At 40.1% G+C, this 21,273-nt stretch overlaps 1 protein-coding gene across 2 annotated transcripts in view; it reads right to left on the bottom strand.

Moving 5' to 3' along the window:
* Positions 1–13,538, bottom strand: part of brd10 (bromodomain containing 10) — a 55,581-nt gene extending 42,043 nt beyond the window's left edge. Inside the window, exon 1 of one of the 2 annotated variants that reach the window (XM_076284889.1) lies at positions 11,620–13,538. In XM_076284889.1, coding sequence (XP_076141004.1) covers positions 11,620–12,245 — 626 coding nt within the window. In that variant the 5' untranslated portion in view covers positions 12,246–13,538. The remainder of the gene's footprint in view (positions 1–11,619) is intronic. The other variant, XM_076284890.1, reaches the window with a different exon arrangement.
* Positions 13,539–21,273: the final 7,735 nt, after the last annotated feature.

Here is a 21,273-nt window from a genome sequence, read left to right as displayed (position 1 = left end):
AAAATCTGAAAACAATCACAGGTGTTTGTAGACCAAACCTATGCATAAATCTTAAATAGTATATCTTTATCACTAATGGTTCCAAAACTACAGCCCTTTGAAGTTTCAAGTCATTTTAAGCATCGTGGTGAACAATCCTTTTTGTTCAACTTCCAACATTATTGGCTCTTTTGGTATTTCACACACATTAGTGAAACTATGTGAATAGAAGTACATTTTCCTGTTGAATTAAACAATCCAATCAAATCAGGTGTATCTTGTGTAATTTCCCCTCTGCAAAGCTCTGAAAATGGCTATAAATTCATTATGTGAAAAAACATCACCACCTTTGAGGGCTTGTCATTCAAAAAGTATGTGACACAAATTCATCAGATTGAATGAATAGCTACCTATCAGTGGCAAGAGGCATTTGTAAAAAGATGATGAATCTTTAGTATTGATTTTTCTGCATCTGACAATGCACTGAATTTTAGAAACCCCTTTTTACTTGAACCATATGAACCATAAACTGTGTGTTTAGATTTATGTGCAGCAAACAAGTGACTCTCTTACTCTTCCATTGACTTCCATTGTATTAAAAGAGCACCAGATGTGGTGCAAAGTGGTACTGCAGATCCAGTACAAATTCAATGGATTTATAGACAATATTTAAAAAAAATCTTATCTCAATGAAGAAACTCAGCAACAAGCCCAAATTTTGGGCAGATGATCCTCACATACAGAATGATATATGGTAAAATTAAAAAAAATCCTGTTAACTGTCCACGTGGTGAAATGAGAAGATGAAAACAGGCTTTTTGGAAATCAAGCCCAATTTAAAAAAAAATGCTCTGAAAATATGAAAATGATAACAACCAAAGTTAATGCATGGACAGGACCTTATAATACATATATGTGTAGGAAAAAAATCTGATGAATTTGTGTCACATACTTTTTGAATGAGAAGCCCTCAAAGGTGATGATGTCTTTTCACATTATGAATTTATAGCCATTTTCAGAGCTTTGCAGAGGGGAAAGTATACAAGATACGTCTGATCCGATTGGATTTTTTAATTCAACAGGAAAATGTACTTCTATTTACATAGTTTCACTAATGTGTGTGAAATACCAAAAGAGCCAATAATGCTGGAAGTTGAACAAAAAGGATTGTTCACCACAATGCTTAAAATGACTTGAAGTTTCAAAGGGCTGTAGTTTTGCAACGATTAGGTATACAGATATACTATTTAAGATCTATGCATGGATTTGGTCTACAAACACCTGTGATTTTTTTCAGATTTTTTCGGAGAGGGTCACCTGCCAAATTGCGCTGAAATTGGGTGATTTCACACGGAATGACCCTATACTGACTTTGCATTCATTCACTCCTCAGCACTCATGACCCCCCCCCCCCCCACACACACACACACACACCTACAAGACTTTTAGCACTTTTACATCCCTCTCCCTATGCTACAGACCTTTTATTTATTTTCTTATTTCATCACACGTCAAAACACACACACACACATATCTGACTTTCTCCAACTTTTGCACATCTCCATAGAACTTTTTATTTATTATTTTTGATTTCTCCTCCATCTACCCATGTCCTTGATTGCCTAGCCTTTCTGCCCCCCCCCCCCCCCTCCCCCCCTCCGCCATACCCCAACCAATTTTATCAATGAAAACGTCCTCAAAAACGTCACATCATAGGCTTTCTGGCGATATGATTGGTTAAGGGATTTGTGGCGCGAATTTCTTTTACTACGTGAAGGAAAAATCAAGAGTTGACTTCTCCCTCCACTAGAGGAAAAACAGCAGGAAGCACTATGCATCGTTGCTCTTGACTTCGTCTAAAGGAGAAACTACTGGATCATCTGAGGTAAAAACAAATCTTTTTATGTTATTACTACTTGTTATCCATGTTATTACTTCAAAATCGTTTTTAAAAGTTATTTTTGCTGGTAATTACACATTGTATGCATGGCCGTAACATAATGTGTGTGTGTGTTCACTTCAGCTGATATGACAGCTGGTATTTTAGCACACCGTAATCTTTAGTAAACTCATTATTTTCAGTCATTTCTGGGGGGTTACTATATGTCAACCAAGATTACAGACCTACTAGGACATTTTAACGATTTGTTCTATTTTGAACGATGTTCCTTGCTTGTGAGCTGATACAAAAAACTAGCTAAGTTAGGTAACGTTAGCATCAGAAGAGGCTGCAACATGTCCCTGACGCGTAGTCGCGATAAAGTTCACTCCCGTGCTTCATGACTGCCAACTTTATGTCAAGTACACCTAATCGGTATTTTATTGTCAAATAAACCTTTCATTCCTTCATAATATGTATAGCACAATTTACAGTTGTTTGTAGCCAAGTTGCTTAGATAGAAACATCTGACATGAATGACAACGTTAATGTTACGTTACCGACGTGAAGACTGTTGATCACCGATGGTGTAACGTAAGGATTTTATTCATTGACTGCTGTTTTCATGAATACATGACTGAAGATTTGTTATAAATGGCTGTAAGGTTGGCTGCTACGATTATGAGGTTTTTGGGTGGCTAACTATGATGGGAGCTCATACACCCAAGCCTACTCGTCGACACATTATTTTCTAAGGGGGTGTTTTGTCTTTACGCAACTGCAGTAGCCTATGCACGGTGTGTATGTGTATGCATACGCTGTTTAGATGTTTTCTGTCATATCTCCTGACTCATGTTCATGAATCAATGTTTGCTTGTAAGCTGGTATGCTATGTATGTACACCTAGTGAGCTCTGAGACTAATGTTACCTCTCCAAGCAATATTGGAGTCCTCCAGTGACAATAATACTTTTAGTGAAAAGAGTCATGGTTGGTGGTGATTAAGATTATGTGGAAGTAATGTAAAATAAAACTAAACAACCTATTTACTATCAGACCTGTGATTTTTTTGTTATTTTAGATGGAGGGAGAGAAGTATGTGCAACTGAGGTGAAAGCAGCCGACTGCTGATGGCAAACATGACCTCAAGGACCACAATGGCATGGACATGGGACATGGATGGGTAGTTTCTGGATGAAGAGGAAGACAATGATGTGCTAGAGGAGGAGAGTAATCTCCCATCATCCTCAGCTGGGTAAGCATGTTTGTGTGTGTGTGTGTGTGTGTGTGTGTGTGTGTGTGTTCGCCCAACTGGGCGTATGCACATTTCTGGTTGTGATAAGAGTGTTGCTTATAACAATAATGACAGGGATTATAGTGATAATAGTTTGGTTAGATTTGTAATTCAATTTCTAATTTTCTTATCTGACAATTTCTTTATGTTGAGCTTGGTCAAGTCCCATGTTAGGTAAAAAACATACACTTTGCCTATCCTTCTAACACAGACAGGGACACCAACTCCAGTAGCATTTACACCTCATCGTCTGCTAGGCTTAGATGGAGACACACACACACACACACACACACACACACACACACACACACACGCCACAGCTGTGTCAACACACACACGGATCTGGTGTGAATGAGGCGTTAGTGTATCACCTTATGTGTAGGGCAAATGATATCGATAATTATATATTGTATCAAATTATATGCTGTATGGTTGTTAAATGTATTGAATTTCTTCTAATGTTTTAACTGTTTATATGTGTGAATGTTAATATGAATTGATGCTTTGTTCATCATGTTAAAGTATGTTGTTGATCTTTGTTATACTGTTGTCTTGTCATTCTTGTAGTTATAATAGTTACTGCTTGTTTGTAAACATATGTTTATGTTATTTACTTGAAATTGTTGTTCCTGATTATTTAATGAAGACTTATTATTTCTTCTTTCATAAACCTAACACATGTGCCAGTGTCTCTTATTCTTGTTTTCATAGTAGAATGAAGCACACGGAGAAGCAGTTACCATCTGGCTAGTCTTTATTTCAGCCTTTATCTTTCCTCCCCACAATTGATTTAGCCTCTTCAGAGTACAGTAAGACATCCTATATTTAGCTATGCATCTTGTTTTGATGGTAAAACATCTTATATTTGTTACATGACCATTATATCTGTGTATTTTTGGGCAGATGTCAAACCAGGAAAGGAAAACATCCTACTCTTTAAAAATTCTACATGTAACTGAGACTTGAAGTTATGAGTAAATTAATCATAATTTCTGAACCAAAGGTGATAAATTGATTCTGTTTTTTTCACTGAGGAGATCACAACACTGTCTGTTGATGTTGAATTTTGAAGGTATTGTTTAAAAACAATGTGTGTTACACTCAAACGTATTAACTATGATATGTACCATTTTAAAGGGCTAGTTCTCCTGATTGCAATGGTGGGTATATCTCATCTCTGCCATGTAGCATGGCCACACAATAAGCCTTTTTGTCTCACAAGGGCATCAAGTATGAAAAATCGGAATGTTTCGTGCCGTCTGCAAAGGTCTAATAAATGTATCATAACTTTTGAAGAAAAGGTGATACATTGATTCTGTTTTTATCACTGAGTAGAGGACAAAATTGTGAATCTCCCATACACTCTAAGTTCTTCTCTATCTACAACAGAAATTGGGGCAAAAATTAGATTAATCTTGACAAACTGATAGTTTTGTGTTTTTTGGGGTTGAATTTTAAAGATATTTTTAAAAAAATATGTGTGTTCTCCTCAAAACTATTAATTATATTTTATACCATTTGAAAGGGCTATTTCCCCTGATTATAATGGTGGGTAAATTATATCTCTGTCATGTAGCATAATCACACAATAAGCCTTTTTGTGCCATAAGGCCATCGAGTATGAAAAAATTGAATGTTCGGCGCGGTCTGCAAAGGGTTAATCTACTAAACCCCTCTTTTACTGCACTTTTTACCCTCCCATTAATGCATAAATAGGCTGACACCAGACATAATTTCACTGCATTTCTCACTTCCAGTAACTATATGCATGTGACAATAAACTTCCTTGTATCCTTGATTTGATAATTTTTGAAGCCTGTGAAACTTTTTATGATGTTTGGCTTTTCTCTGAAATTGTGGCAAAAGTAAAAAATTTTAGAGCATAAGACCAGGATGAAAAAGATGCATCTGAATGTATTGATTAATATGATGAAAGAATTTTGAGTCTAGGTCAATCTGGTAAGGAGAAATAAACGTTTTTGACAAGAGCGCCACCTTTGGGTGCAGTACCCCAAATTTTGGGTTATGGGTAGTGGGGGGTACTGGTAACAATACTTGAAAATGTCAAGTTTCTAGGACTTACGGTTTATAGGAATATAGGTGATCTAGCAAAAAAGGCCTAAGTGGTCTAAGTTTATTGGCCTATATCTCTGAAATGGAACAAAATTCTGAGCAGTAACTTTTGTGAGGCTTGGTCTAAACATTGTCTGTGAGAATTTTGGTGAAGATTTGATTATTTTTAAAGAGTTTTATAATGTTTGGCTTTTCCATGAAATTGTGTCAAAAGTAAACATTTGTAGACCATAAGACCAGGGCCAAAAAGATGCATCTGAGTTTAGAGATTAATATTATGAAATAAATCTGGTAAGGAGAAATAAGCATAATTAACTTTTTTTTGCCAATAGCGCCACCTTTGGGTGCAGTACCCCAAATTTTGGGTTATGGGTAGAGGGGGGTACTGGTAACCATACCTGGTAACCTACGCTGCTCGGACCCCTAATAAGTGTGCTGCTTTGCAAGCACACTTAATAAAGTTGTGCGTAATGTTATTGAAGGAGAGCAAAATTGCTATTCCCTGAAGATGAGTCAGCTATGTTGACCATTCATCGACAAATGCTTTCCTTATGGAAAACTGCATATTACACTATGACAGTTTGTAAGGGTAAAGGCCTGTCAAGTTTTGCGCAAGGTCCATAGGCTACAACAAAGTGTTTCTGGAGTGAAACTTTGAATTCAGTCAGACTTGTGTGATAAAAGAATATGGCAAGGCTATCTCTATCTCTTACTAGCTCATATTGAGAAGATTGCATGACGGAAATAACAGTGGACTAACTATGGGTAATTGAGGATAACTTGTAGACCATAAAGGTTCATTGTCCTTATGTGCTATCTCTGCCATTGGTGCTTTTGATCGGTCAGATTTTAAATCTCCTGTGGTGGGTTGGACATATGTAGTGTCATCAAAATGCCCGCCCACGTCCCCCCTTTCCGCCTTAACGTTTTCACACTGGTGCCGGAACTTATCGATATCGAAATGTGTAGGGTGCTTGGTAGTAAATTTGGCGAGACACTTCGTCCCGCCGTTCCGCCTCGGTCTATGTGAAAAGGACAGGCGTTCCACGAATCTGGTACATAATTTTGCGGCCTCGAAACTGTATGTAACGGAGGCGAACTGAGCTAGCATGCTAGTTGCGCATGCAAATCCTCATACCCCTAACTTTAAGAACACTTCTAACTGCTGAGTTGGAAGCCTGGGCTTTTAGCTCAGTGGTTAGAGTGTTCGACTCCCATTCCGGTGTGTGATGAGGTGGCCGGTTCGAGGGCCGTGAGCGGCGGACGAATTACGACCTCTGTTACAGTGGTGCCGTAGACCCGGATCATGGGAGTGAAGATTTAGGGAGGTGAGTGTAACGGAGGCGAACTGAGCTAGCAGGCTAGTTGCTCGTGTAAATCCTCACACCCCTAACCTTAAGAACGCTTCTAACCGCGTTAGAGCGTTCGACTCCAATGCCGGTGTGTGTCGAGGTGGCGGGTTCGAGCGGCGGACGAATTACGACCTCTGTTACACTCACAACCTGAAGTTGAAGTCCTGTGATGATTATGGGATTTGACACTTTTGACCAAGATTTCTCCATGATCCCTTCTTTTTAAAAACACCAATTTGACTTGTCTTATGCAAATTGATCTCAATGGTGCATTTTGCCCATGTTCAGGGTGAAAAAAAAAAAAGAAAGATTTGCATAAGACAAGTCAAATTGGTGTTTGGGTAGATGACAAATAGCAGAATTCAGACTGTCCATGTGTCACACACTTATAAAAAATGGCAATTGTTAAGAATTGATATGGAAATGTTGTAGGTCTGGTAGGTTCAAGTTCTGTAATATTAAATTTATTGGATTTGTATTTAACTTTTGACTTAAAATAATCATCCAAACATAAAAAATGTCATATGGTGTGACTGTCCACCATGTGTGCGAACTTCCTAAAAAGAGTGTATATCCAAAGTTTTACCATGCATATAAAATACTTGGATGTTTTTTACAACCACAGAAAGTTTTGATGTTTATGCATGCTGTCCAACTAAGTTATAATCAAATATATTTTGTCCATAAAATGGTTGTTATATGGCGTGACACTATATTGTATATTTTGACCGGGCATTCATTTGGACATCATTATTGTGAAGAGGACCCTGCTTAACCAGGAAGTAACAATATAATGTCAGGAGTAATTGGCATGGTCAAGAGGTGAGTTCTGCTTTTTAGACTTTTATATAAAAAGCTTTGAATTGGACATCATCAATCATGACCAATTTTTAGTGTCTTATGGTGTGATATCATTTGCCTAAAAAGTAGCTATTTTTCACAAATATTCTTCATGAATTCTTAAAAAGCACTGCTGCCATGTGGTCAGTTGCATGCTAAATAATAGCTAGCTGCATTTAACTGTCTAGAAAATTAGCTTAACTGTCAAAATGTCATATAGTGTGACGCTGCATCATATGGTGTGACAGCTTTTTTCAAGTCACACTATATGACATTTCTGTCACACCCTATGACACAATTGCATTTTTACATAAAAGTTCTTGTAAAAACATGTTTTAAATTATTTTTATACTTTAAAAAGAATATTTTTTTCTTTTATGTTACCATGCCATGTAAGTTTAAAAAATAAATACTATTCCTCCATTTCTTGTCAGTGTGAAGCAGATATGTCCAGCAAAGAGAGAACACGCAAGTACAGGGAAAGACTGAATGCAGACCCTGCAAAGAGGGAGGAAGTCTGAAAACTGTTAAAGCTATTACTATACATAAAATGATTTTGAATTCTATTCGTTTCCTGCTATGTGAAAACTGTAATAACTACCTCTGTTACATGGTATTTAAAGTTTAAAACTTTCATCTATTTTGCTGTTACACACATACACCATTCATACAGTGACTTCAAAATTCATTGTTAATGATTTTATTGTCATTAAAAACTAGGGGTGGGCGATATGGCCTAAAATTCATATTGCGGTATAATTTGGGACACAGACGGTAAACGGTATATATTGCGGTATAATTTGGTGTGTGAATTTCAATATAGGTCTAGCAGGTTCTTGCATAAAATAGTCAAGATTGTTACTTATTTAAAAATGTATTGGCTATAAAAATGATCAAAGTTTTATTTAGCCTATTCACTGCAGTAGACCGGCATCACTGTATGAAACATTACAAAAACATGAAACATGACATATATCATAGAACTGTAAATCATCTGATCATCTAATATTTACAGATATCTAAGCTATATATAACATTTATTTTATATTTGGCCTGTAATAAAATCATGTATTGAACAATTTAACCACAGCTCAGCTTTAAGAAACTCAAATAGCCTAGATGCATGCTTAGCATTTTGTGATCATTAGGCTAAGGCTACTTTCACAAACTCAGTCAGCTGTCCTCTGATTTACCAATATCTAGGCGATATTTGTAACATTTATTTTGTATTTGGCCCGTTATGAAATCATGTGGAACAATTTAAACACATTGTAAAACTTAAAGCCCAAATTTGGAGACATCCATGCATGTCGAAATTTACTGCAAATTCAAAACTGGATTACTCTGGAACGGCTAACTGTACAGGGGACTGATTTACACCTTTGTGTTCGGTAAGGTCTGCTGTTTATTTTGATATAAGGTTTGTCGTGTGTTAAAAGAAGGGTTCGTGAAGTATTCCACCGAGATGAATGGGTTGGGAGATCATGGGACGCAAAACCTTCAGTAGAATGTATGATTAAATTGAATTATATTATTTACTTTTCTCGCGAACCGTTCAACTAAGCAATTATCGGGTAACATCGTTTAAAAGCTGAGAAAAAGCTCTTTCGTGTGATACTTGTGATGTCTGTGTGATGAATAGGCTACTTCGCGAGTAGTTCAACTGAGATGAATGGAATTTGGACGCACTTTCTTTCTTGCGCTGTCTCTTTCTCCACTGCGTAAAATACTCAATTAATTTGCGCTGTGAATGCTTAGATTATTTTGACAGGCCACACAGGCTAAATAAAAATCGCTATTAGTAGGACGCAAAGCAGAATATTGAAAGAAGGGGGCAAGGCCACCGTGGCCTGTAAACCTCTGATTTTCAAAGGGGCCTCACGGCCAACGCAAGAGGCAACGACGTGGCCGCCGTGAAATTCCTACCCTGTTTGGGGGTTTATGTCTGTATTTCTCCTAAGTTATAAGTCTAAAGTTAGCGTCTTTATCGTGACATGTTTCCCTTTTAGTTCTCCCTCGTGTGTGATCCTTTTTGTGTGGGGGGCTGCGTCCACCCCTGTATGTGTAGCGTGTGTGTGTACTTGACCTGCTCCGTGTGTATTGTGTTCTGGCCTAGCGTTCATGGGCTTCGTAAAAACCTTTCTCCGAGTGAAAACATCATCATTCCGTGTCATTCACGTCACGTAATGTGTGAGTCAGAGGTCGGAAACTGGGGCTAGATTTTGCTAACAGAGTTGCCCAGTTAGGGGCTCGTCATCACTTTTGTAGTTCGTTTGTAGTCCATGTGGCCTTTCATGTCCAACAGTTTTAATGTGAACTTGGGAATTTGCCCTTTTTATCACTTGAAAAGCTGCATATCTTTCTTTCACGAGCATCTTACACTATATTTTAAGCAAATACAGTTGTTTGTTTAGGATTAGTGAGTGTATGTTTTAACCTTTGTTGTGGCATCCGTGTTTGTCACACATTCGATGGCAATAAAGCACTTGAACACTTGCTGTCGGAAAAACAAAGTAGCCATGGGGGCGGTCCTTGTCATTCCGAGGTGCTCTGAATGCACCATGGGTCTGTGTCCCTGCTCTCTTTCTCAGCTAATAAACCTTTTGATTGGACAACTGTCTGTGTCGCTATCAAATCGTTACAATACCTTCACCGCTCGCAGCCATTTTTCCACACCTGTGGCCTCCTCGTGGTTGCTGCCGGTCCCGGCAGGCCAAGCGTGTTGCAATTTGATGACATAATGACCTATCGCAATATGCCGGTATAACAAAAATATCTATCGTTGGCCAGATTTTTATCGCATACCGCTTATACCGTTTATATCGCCCAGCCCTATTAAAAACCCTGTTTTGCTCTGACACATGGTGGAGTGGTGCAGTTCATCATATGGCGTGACACCATGTCATTTGGTGTGACATTAAATAATAGTTAGGTTTTTATTTATATTTTTTTGGCTGTTACTGCAAACAAGAATATTTTTAAGGATGGCCTAATTGACACATTGGAATTTCATTTCATCTTTTGGCATTTTTGGAAGCCCATAATGTCTGTTCTAATGGTGGTAGAAGGCTGGAAACTGGTGTGGTAGTTCACTGTAGCCGGTACTACTTCTGGAGGCAGAATCAACTGTTTGGGTGAGAGGTGGGTCACCAAAGTCACCAAAGTCCTAAAAAATGTTGACGAATGTCAGACAGATCCCCTGTTGGGTGCCATTCCAACATATAATTTGTTGTGTCAGTGTGCCAGACATCTATGGACGCATTGCTCGTCAATAGAAACTTGACCAAAAGGCCTCCAGACTTGTGTAGTACAGGCTACAATGAACTACCACACCAGTTTCCAGTCTTCTACCACTATTAGAACAGACATTATGGTCTTCCAAAAATGCCAAAAGTTGAAATGTAAAATTCCAATGTGTCAATTAGGGCCTTTCAAATTCAAATGGATGCCATGGGCAAACCGTTTGAGATATTGACCTGAAACGTCAGATTCCTTTGTTTGGTGACTTTTCAGCAAAATCTGAGAGGTGTCATACATGTGTGGCTGAGTTGGCGTGAAATGACCCAACTGCCTCTGGATGCGGTTTACTTGCATAAAAGTATGCCGCAGATTTTGCCAGAACATGCCATCCCACATGGTATGCAGTGGCCATTCAATGTGTTCATAAACTGACACTGCGAATAGCCTACTTTGGACTGATTTCGGACATTGAATAAACAAACAATCATTGCAACTGCACATTCCCAAATCGAAACAAGCGACCAACTTCCAACTACTATGTCCCAAATTTAAAGAAAGTTTCAGAACGCCACATGACCAGACCTTGACCAGACAAAGAGTGGCAAAGTGTGACATCACACACAAAACTGTGTTTGTAGGCACAGGAGAGCAAATTTCTGATGACCATGCATCATTCCACAAAATGGTGCTTATCTTCTCTATCAAGTTATTCAATTAAGCTAAACATAGCCTTAACTCAAGCCTGTCATTTTGATCTGTAATAAATGTAAAATGCAACCATGCTTAAATTGTGCTTTCTGCACATTTATTAAACTATAACAATATGCGATATTCATTATTACCTGTGGGCATGTAAGCTACAGGTTTTCTACAGGAATAGCGCACTGTAAAATAAACTCTACATTGTAAGTAGCCAGGGCTGGTAGTGGAAATAAATGAGTGGGAATAATACAGTCAAATTACCTTGACAGCAGAGTGAGTTTCTGTTCCAGGATTATCTCCAATTTCTGTGCCTGTCTTGAAATCCAGTGGTCAACACCATGGAACCTATAACAGTTCTCAAGCACCAGCCTGAAATCAGCCACAAAGTCTGTGATGCTGTCATACTCCCGGTTCACAAACTTTTCATCTATTCTCTTGAAGCACATTCCTTGTTGCACAGAGTCTGCAAGTGAGTTGTCCTGTATACCAACTGGGTTCCAAAGGGGAGCTGTGATGGCCTTGTGCTTCTCTAATAGAAAATCGTGGAATATTCTGTAAGCTTGTTGCACTTCATAGCTTAAGTCATCATCATCGCTGGATGCATTCTGTAGACAAACTTCAGATAAAGCTCTACTGTCCTCTGAGACTACTCTCAGTTCATCCCTAATGTGTAAGTCATTCCATTCGCTGTGAGATGTGTTATCCACCATTGAGCCTGAAGCTGAGGCCCCATTTGGTAGTTCAGAGAGAGCGATAGAACTCTGGAAAACAAGGCGTCTAGGACTGTCGATGTTTTCTGTCACGTCCTTGTGGTAGACCGTGAGATGCGAAGATACATCTGGAAAGCTACCCGATTTAGCCTGACTTGTGTCCACTTGCACCTTCATTCTTCTGTAACTAAGCAGCTCCCTACAACTACTTGATGCACTCAAATAACAATGTCAACCAGGCAGAAATAAAGCTCAATTTTACAGTCAACGAATAGGAAAAGGAATTTCCGGGTTATAAGTTAGTTACGAGTGATCATTTAGTATTAAACCTAATCATAGTGCAAAATCTGACATCTATTGCAGGTTACGCTTGTCTCGGTTTACAGGTTAAACTAGCGAGTGACTGGTACTCAATAGCCTCAATGTTGATGTCAGTTTGCCTGCGAACCACCACCACCACTTATACACACAAAATATGATAGCTAGCATACAAACACAAGTAAGCCTGTAACCTAAGTTACGTTAACGATGACCGTCAGTCACGTAAGCTAACATGAATCCCCGTGACGTTATCTATGGATATAGGACATAATTACACAATAGTCTAATTTAACCAAAGAGGTGCACATTCTTTCCGTAACCGATAATTATTTGAATACCAAATACAGTACTATTTTTCTACTAGTTTTTCAGCCAGTCAGATAAGTTATATTCTCTTCCAGGCCATTTCCCATACCTCTACACTCGGCGCGTTCAATTGGCCTCATGGACCGGGGATGGAGCCTCGTGCACGGGCTAGAGTTGCTGCTTAGCCCGCCTATACGGATGTTATTGTTTCAATGCACAGGCCTTGGGTAGCCAGACCTTCTCCAAAGACGCCAGTAACGTTACACACAATCCAACTTCTTTCATTATTTAATGTTAAACTTTGTTGACTTGGTCACGTTTACATAGGTTGCAGTGAAGTCTGTCACTGTGAACATTTCCCATCTAGAATGGTTTCGTTGACTTAACCGCTTACAGTAACGTTAACTTGCTAACGTTATATCTGAAATACGAGCTCATTTAATTCGTGAACATTAGCCAACCAAAACTAGCTACTCGGTTAATATCCGATTAAAGTTGTTTTTACAAAACAAGACATTGAAAAGCAAAACAAGAGTGATTTACGCACTGATGATTAAAGCTATGCAGTTGTACAATGAGGACTCTGGGCAGACATCTACTGACATTAAACGACCAAGCTAGATAGTTGACAGGCTAACATTACCCCACTATCAACTCCTACACTTTACTCCTCGGCGTGAAGAGGATCTGACGTAAGCTCTATTGACAACTTTCGGAGAGGGAGTTACCTAGCGTTCATAAGGCTTGTTTGACTTCGGCTGAGTCTGACTTGGTCTGGCTTACTACGTAAACGTGATCTTCAGAGCCTAGCTACAACAGAGGGCAGCTCATCCCGGACAGAAAAGGCTTGTTTGACTTCGGCTGAGTCTGACTTGGTCTGGCTTACTACGTAAACGTGATCTTCAGAGCCTAGCCGGGAGGAGCTACAACAGAGGGCAGCTTATCCCGGACAGAAAGGCTACAGTCTGCCTGACGTGACTCGCGGGAGATATCGCGGAATGTTGTTTGCAATAAACACAGCAGAACTTTCATTCTTACTCATTAAAATGAGCATGATGACTGACGAAATAAATTCTTATGATGTAGTTTAAATAAACCACTGTTGTCATACAGTTAACAGGCCTGCATTGTAGCACATACATTCAATATCAAGTGTTTCCCCTATACGTGTGTCTATCTATTTAGCCAACAGCAGAAAATAACAGAATATCCAAACGTTTTCAGTAGGCTAGCCTACCATTGTTGCAGAAATCACGTATAAGAAGGTATCCCTTCGATTTCTGTTTATTTTCGCATATTCCAACATAAGGAAGCAGCATGAGCCTCTAGTCATAATCGTCATGAGGACATTCCTCCCAAATGGCCCTATCACGTCTTTGAACTGACGTCATGAGGGCGTGTTTCAGCTCGTGCAGCTCGTGGAAGGCAACTGCAAGATCTGTCTGCAGGCTAAGACTCCCGCGATATTTTAAGGCCATGTGACATGGTGTCACGGTGGTAAGTCCCTCCCCGGCTGACAGAAGTCGGACAGAATTTCTAACCAGTATGCATTGCGTCCATCCCAGTATGCATTGTGTTCAACCCAGCATGCATCACATCAAGTCAGATCTGCACAGATCTGCCGCAAGTCGAACTCCCCTATAGACCTCTCCAGAATATATCCCGCCTCCTAACTTCCGTATCCATCCAACTTCCGGGCGTGGATTGTCTATGGGAAATAACATGGCGTTTTGAAAGATCGTACCTGTCAAACTCTGTAGGTGACAAAGTAGAAAAAGCTGCTGGGCAGATTGGCCTACACACTTCTGCCATCTAGTTTCCACTGGATTTTTTGATTTTCGGTGCCGTTTGAGTAGTATAGTCTATAGTATACTACTTAAACGGCACCGACAATCAAAAAATCCAGTGGAAACTATATGGCAGAAGTGTGTAGGCCAATCTGCCCACCAGCTTTTTCAACTTCGCTACCTACAGAGGTTTTACCGGTATGATATTTCGAAACGCCATGTTATTTCTCATAGACAATCCACGCCCGGTTGGATGGATACGGAAGTTACGGAGGCGGGACTTATTCTGGAGAGGTCAATGGGCTTCGGAAAAACCCTTTTTCCGAGTGAAAACCTCATCATTCCGTGTCATTCACGTCACGTAATAGGCGTGTTCGACTTCGACTGACCTAGCGTTCATGGGCTTCGTAAAAACCTTTCTCCGAGTGAAAACATCATCATTCCGCGTCATTCACGTCACTTAATGTGTGAGTCAGAGGTCGGAAACTGGGGCTAGATTTTGCTAACAGAAGGGGAGTTCGACTTGCGGCTAGTGATGGCCAAATGAGGCTTCCTGAACCACTGAGGCTTTCCAGCCCATTGGTTCACCAAAAGGTTCGTTTACCTGAAGCCTCATGAAACAGTGTGCTCCCTAGTGACACCTGCTGTGCAAAGCAATGTATCGCACAAATCTATTCATCCTGAGCAACCAAATTGTCATGGTGTGGGCACACCCTTTTTCTATTGCCTGTGTATTAAATAAAGTTTTTTACTCTGCTTGTGTTTACCTATGCACACACAACTCACACACACATAACTTTGTATTCAGTAGTTCTTTGGGTTAGTGATGACAGTGAATGCCCCAAATGAGTGTAAAGAAATCACTGAGTGCAGTGCTGACTGAGTGCAATAGTGTAGTGCTTATGGAACTGGGAGGGCAATTGTGTAGTGCTTATGGAACTGGGAGGGCAATTGTGTAGTGCTTATGGAACTGGGAGTGGAACAGCAAACTGCAACAGGGATGGGAACATTTTTACTGATTTTTATTTAAAAACAAAAGTTTTTTTACAGTATTTGGATTGAGGCGGTTTCTCTTTTTGGAAACCACCTCTCCAGCCTTAGAAAACACCCTTTCACAGGGCACCGATGATGCCGGACAACATAAGAACGTAAGTGCCAGCTTATATAAATTGGGATGTTGGAGCTTCTGTTTGTTCCAATAACCCAGCGGATCCTCAGTCCTTGCCAGATTTGTCTCTGACAAATAACGGTCCACCTCAATAGTAGCATCTGCGGTCACACTGGAGCTCCGTCTGCTGTTATCCACTGTGCTGTCCAGTAGATGCCAAAGGTCACCTATAATTATACAAGGGAAAACACTCACTTCTCAATGGTTCACATTACATGACATTACAAATGTGAAAATTCACATAAGACATAGACTACTTACCACAGGTTGTAGATGGCCCAGCTTTTGAGGCAGGTACTTGAGCTGGGGGTGTTGTTTCAGAATTTCTGATAACATTGGCACATTCTGACTTTAGTCTTGTAATGGCTTCTTGGAGCTTTCCTGGACTTAGGAACCCTAGTTTTTTGAACCTAGGGTCCAGCAATGTAGGCATCGTCATCACACTAATGGATTCCATTTGTAACGCATGCTCTCTGACGCGACGGACAAGGTTGTCAGCCAGCTGCCTTGCCATATTTGATGTTAAGCCCTCGGATTTTCTTACTATTGTGTGGTTCAGCATCTTCATTAGGGGAATAACCTTTGAAGCAGACACTCTTTTTTCTGCAGAAAGCTCTACTGTGGCCTGGTGGAATGGGGCCAGTAGGTCGAGAGCATCCTTCATTGTTTCATACTCCAATGAAGTAGGAGGGCTTACATCTGTCCTCAAAGAGGCTAGAGCTGCCCCCACTGGCTCTCTCAGGTCATAGAGCCTTTCCAGCATGCTGTAAGTGCTGTTCCATCTAGTGTCCACCTCAATAATCCTTTTCAGAGCAGGCCTCCCCATCTGCACCTGCACTTGGGCCAGTCTTTCTTTTCCTGTTGTGCTGGTCCTGAAGTAGGTTACAAGCTTCCTACATTTGGTGCGAAGCTCATTTAAGCCTGGCACATCATCGAAAGACTTCTTGACAATTAAATTCAATGCATGTGCAATGCATATCGCATGCCTAATATTCAATGCCCTCACACAGGCAATCATATTGGCAGCAGCACCCGTGACAAGGCACCTCACCTTATCCTTTATGCCCCACTCCTCCATGACCATGGTATGGGCAATAGCCAAGTTGTCTGCCGTATGGGTGTTTGGGAAATGTTGCACCCCAAGCAAGATTGTCCCAAGCTGGTCATTGGCATCAATAAAATGACAAGTCACAGCCAGGTAAGCCTCCAGGTTGATGGACGTCCACATGTCGGACGTAAGGCTAACAGCAACAACATTGTCCAATTTTTCTTTGGCCTTCTCCTTAGCCTCCTCATACCGGGTGTCAACCATGGACTTCAAAGCCTGAGAACAAAAATATTAATTGTTACTATTCATTCTGACTTTATAACAATAAACTACTTTAGTCTATTCACATACATACCTTTCTTGTTGGGAGAACATAGGATGGATCCAGCACATGCACAAGCTCCCTAAACCCCACGTCATCCACAACAGAAAAGGGTTGGGAGTCTTTGATGACCATGTTGACCAAAGCCTCATCCACCATTTTCTTTCTGTAATCTATAACACAGTACAATGCTGGTGTATTGTAGGAGCCTAACACATTATTGAAATAATGAAATGAAGATTAAATATTACTTTGACTAGTGGCTGGTCTGTTTGCAGCAGGTTGAGCATCCTCATGCATTGCACGATAATGCCTAAGCATTGAGGAGGTGTTGTTGCTGTAAGTCAGCTCTTTATGGCACAGCAAACATTTCACCTTCAACATGCAGATAATACACATTTTGATTATACAGCGATATGGTGAGGATTATGTGATGTTATGATAATAAATTATATAAATGTATACAAACCTTGTTATGAGCAATCAATTCAAAATGCTCCCAGACAGGAGAAGTTCTCCTCTTTCTTGCTGGCTCCATTGTAAGGGCTCTAGGTTTGCCTTTAACGTTTGCACTCTAAGGCTTTCCCTACAGTCTAGTCTTATAATAATAATAATAGCAATAATATATATATATATATATATATATATATATATATATATATATATATATATATATATATATAATAATAACACTACTACCAATATATGTATATATATATAGCTACTAGAACTAGATATAGGCCTAGGCTAATTTACTCTAATAATCTACTGAACTATGTATACTTTACTCTAACAATCTACTAATAATCTACTATAATAATAACAATATATATATATAATAATAACACTACTACCAATATATGTATATATATATAGCTACTAGAACTAGATATAGGCTAATTTACTCTAATAATCTACTGAACTATGTATACTTTACTCTAATAATCTAATAATCTACTAAACTAAGTATAATGTAATATAATATATAATACAGGCTATGATATATAATGATAACTATGCTACTACAAACTCGCTACAACTTGCTACTCACTACTTCGTACAACCAACACTTCAACACCAATGCAAACGCCTACTGCAAAACCCACGAGAGGCGCGAGGTTTCGAACCACTTTTATCCGGAAGCGATACTCAGAATGAAGCAATGACGTATTCAACACAAACCGAGGCCTCGTTTGTCATCGTCACGTGATTTTCATGGAAACGACACAAGCCTCGAATCGGGGCTTCATCTGGAACGCCCCTTTTTGCTCGACACAAGCTCCGGAGCCTCGCTTCAGATGTCACATCACTACTTGCGGCCATAGACAGTAAAAGAAATGGACGAACAGACTCCGTCGTTTTCAATGGGAGGGCACTGAGTCAAATAGAACGATTTTTCAGTTGGTCCCCCCAGTACTGCGCAGACTCACACTTAACTTCGTGACGTTAGCCATCAAACTGAATCTTGTAACTCATATGATAGATACACAGAAATTCTTCTCACACTTCCTTCGCCTTCAAAGTCATCAAAGTTAAACATTTATTTATGTATTATTATTAATATCATCCTCACCAAGTCGTGTTAATGTTGAAGCTACCATACATGATCATCTTCAAAAACAGTCATGCTAAAACAAAACAAAAAAGTTAGAGGCTTGAAGCTAATCTTCTTTCCACTTTTCCGACCTACGGTCAATCCATCGAAAACCTCTGAAATGATTAGTGCCGTTTTTAAAAAAAAAAATAGGTTTACTTTTTTATTATTATTAGGTTGCCTCTGTGTAATGCTTTACCTTAACATACGGTCGTGTATGCTAGGTTTTGCTTATGAGTTACCGTCATAGACTGTAAGGTGGACTGAGCTTCTTATCCAAACAATACGGTTATCTCCCTACGGCGCGAAAGAGAGATTACGTCAAAGCTAGCTTCCCTCCAACCGAACAAGCTAACCGTTCTTCTTATGGGTAACCAACGTTACGGACGAGGTAGTGGAGTCCGTTTTGCCTTTGTAGTGTTTATGTGGATTACACAGAAGCTACAATATCGGCACAGGATATATGTTATATGAAGTTATGGTATTTCAAAAAAATCCTACAATGAATGGACTTCTATGGGAGTTAGCAGAGAGGTGGTCCCTCCAGCCTACGTCGATTCTTCTACTTCCGGGAATTCGCCTGCCCCCTTGCTTGCGGCAGATCTGTGCAGATCTGACTTGATGTGATGCATGCTGGGTTGAACACAATGCATACTGGGATGGACGCAATGCATACTGGTTAGAAATTCTGTCCGACTTCTGTCAGCCGGGGAGGGACTTACCACCGTGACACCATGTCACATGGCCTTAAAATATCGCGGGAGTCTTAGCCTGCAGACAGATCTTGCAGTTGCCTTCCACGAGCTGCACGAGCTGAAACACGCCCTCATGACGTCAGTTCAAAGACGTGATAGGGCCATTTGGGAGGAATGTCCTCATGACGATTATGACTAGAGGCTCATGCTGCTTCCTTATGTTGGAATATGCAAAAATAAACAGAAATCGAAGGGATACCTTCTTATACGTGACTTCTGCAACAATGGTAGGCTAGCTTACTGAAAACGTTTGGATATTCTGTTATTTTCTGCTGTTGGCTAAATAGATAGACACACATATAGGGGAAACACTTGATATTGAATTTATGTGCTACAATGCAGGCCTGTTAACTGTATGACAACAGTGGTTTATTTAAACTACATCATAAGAATGTATTTCGTCAGTCATCATGCTCATTTTAATGAGTAAGAATGAAAGTTCTGCTGTGTTTATTGCAAACAACATTCCGCGATATCTCCCGCGATGTCTCCCGCAAGTCACGTCAGGCAGACTGTAGCCTTTCTGTCCGGGATGAGCTGCCCTCTGTTGTAGCTCCTCCCGGCTAGCCTCTGAAGATCACGTTTACGTAGTAAGCCAGACCAAGTCAGACTCAGCCGAAGTCGAACTCGCCTAGAGTTGCCCAGTTAGGGGCTCGTCATCACTTTTGTCGTCACGTTGTAGTTCGTTTGTAGTCCATGTGGCCTTTCATGTCCAACAGTTTTAATGTGAACTTGGGAATTTGCCCTTTTTATCACTTGAAAAGCTGCATATCTTTCTTTCACGAGCATCTTACACTATATTTTAAGCAAATACAGTTGTTTGTTTAGGATTAGTGAGTGTATATTTTAACCTTTGTTGTGGCATCCGTGTTTGTCACACATTCGATGGCTAAGCACTTGAACACTTGCTGTCGGAAAAACAAAGTAGCCATGGGGGCGGTCCTTGTCATTCCGAGGTGCTCTGAATGCACCCTGAGTCTGACTTGGTCTGGCTTTCTATGTAAACGTGATCTTCAGAGGCTAGCCGGGAGGAGCTACAACCAGAGTCTAATGTGGAGACACAGCACTCAAAAAATACTCCATAGAAATGCATGGGGCTAGTTTGTCACGCCAATATGGCCGTTGTCTACACATATCCCACCCCTTCCTCGGCAAAACGTCGACATGTGAATACGTTGAGCCAATCATGTGGTGTGATGTGAATACATTGAGCCAATAATATGGTGTGTTGTGAAGACATCGTGCCAATCATGTGTTGTGATCTCGCCGCTGGAGAAAGATGTGTCGTGAATCCTTGCGCACGCGCAGTTCGACCCAAAGACTGTGCCCGATGAGTGCCCATAAAACGTTGGTATATGGCCGCCGAGTGGAGGGACTTGCCTAAAAGGACTTTGCTACAACAGAGGGCAGCTCATCCCGGACAGGCAGGCTACAGTCTGCCTGACGCATAGACAGTAAAAGAAATGGACGAACAGACTCCGTCGTTCTCAATGGGAGGGTACTGAGTCATTTTTCAGTTGGTCCCCCCAGTACTGCGCAGACTCGCACTTAACTTCGTGACGTTAGCCATCGAACTGAATCTTGTAACTCATATGATAGATAGGCTACACAGAAATTCTTCTCACACTTCCTTCGCCTTCAAAGTTAAACATTTATTTATGTATTATTATTAATATCATCCTCACAAGTGATATCAAGTCGTGTTAATGTTGAAACTACCACACATGATCATCTTCAAAAACAGTCATGGTAAAACAAAACAAAAAAGTTATAGCCTTGAGGCTAATCTTCTTTCCACTTTTCTGACCTACGTCAATCCATCGAAAACCTCTGAAATGATTATCGTTAGACTACCTAACGGTAAAACTACTGTTTTTCCATTAGGTTTACTTGCCTCTATGCTT

Source organism: Alosa pseudoharengus, unplaced genomic scaffold, assembly GCF_046254945.1.
Source record: "Alosa pseudoharengus isolate Yale_2024_CS ecotype anadromous, Long Island Sound unplaced genomic scaffold, YU_APseudo_1.1 YU_APseudo_1.1_scf_14, whole genome shotgun sequence".
Lineage (NCBI taxonomy): Eukaryota > Metazoa > Chordata > Actinopteri > Clupeiformes > Clupeidae > Alosa > Alosa pseudoharengus.
The sequence above is the reverse complement of the archived record's forward strand: the minus strand, read 5'-3'. Positions and strand labels throughout refer to the sequence as shown.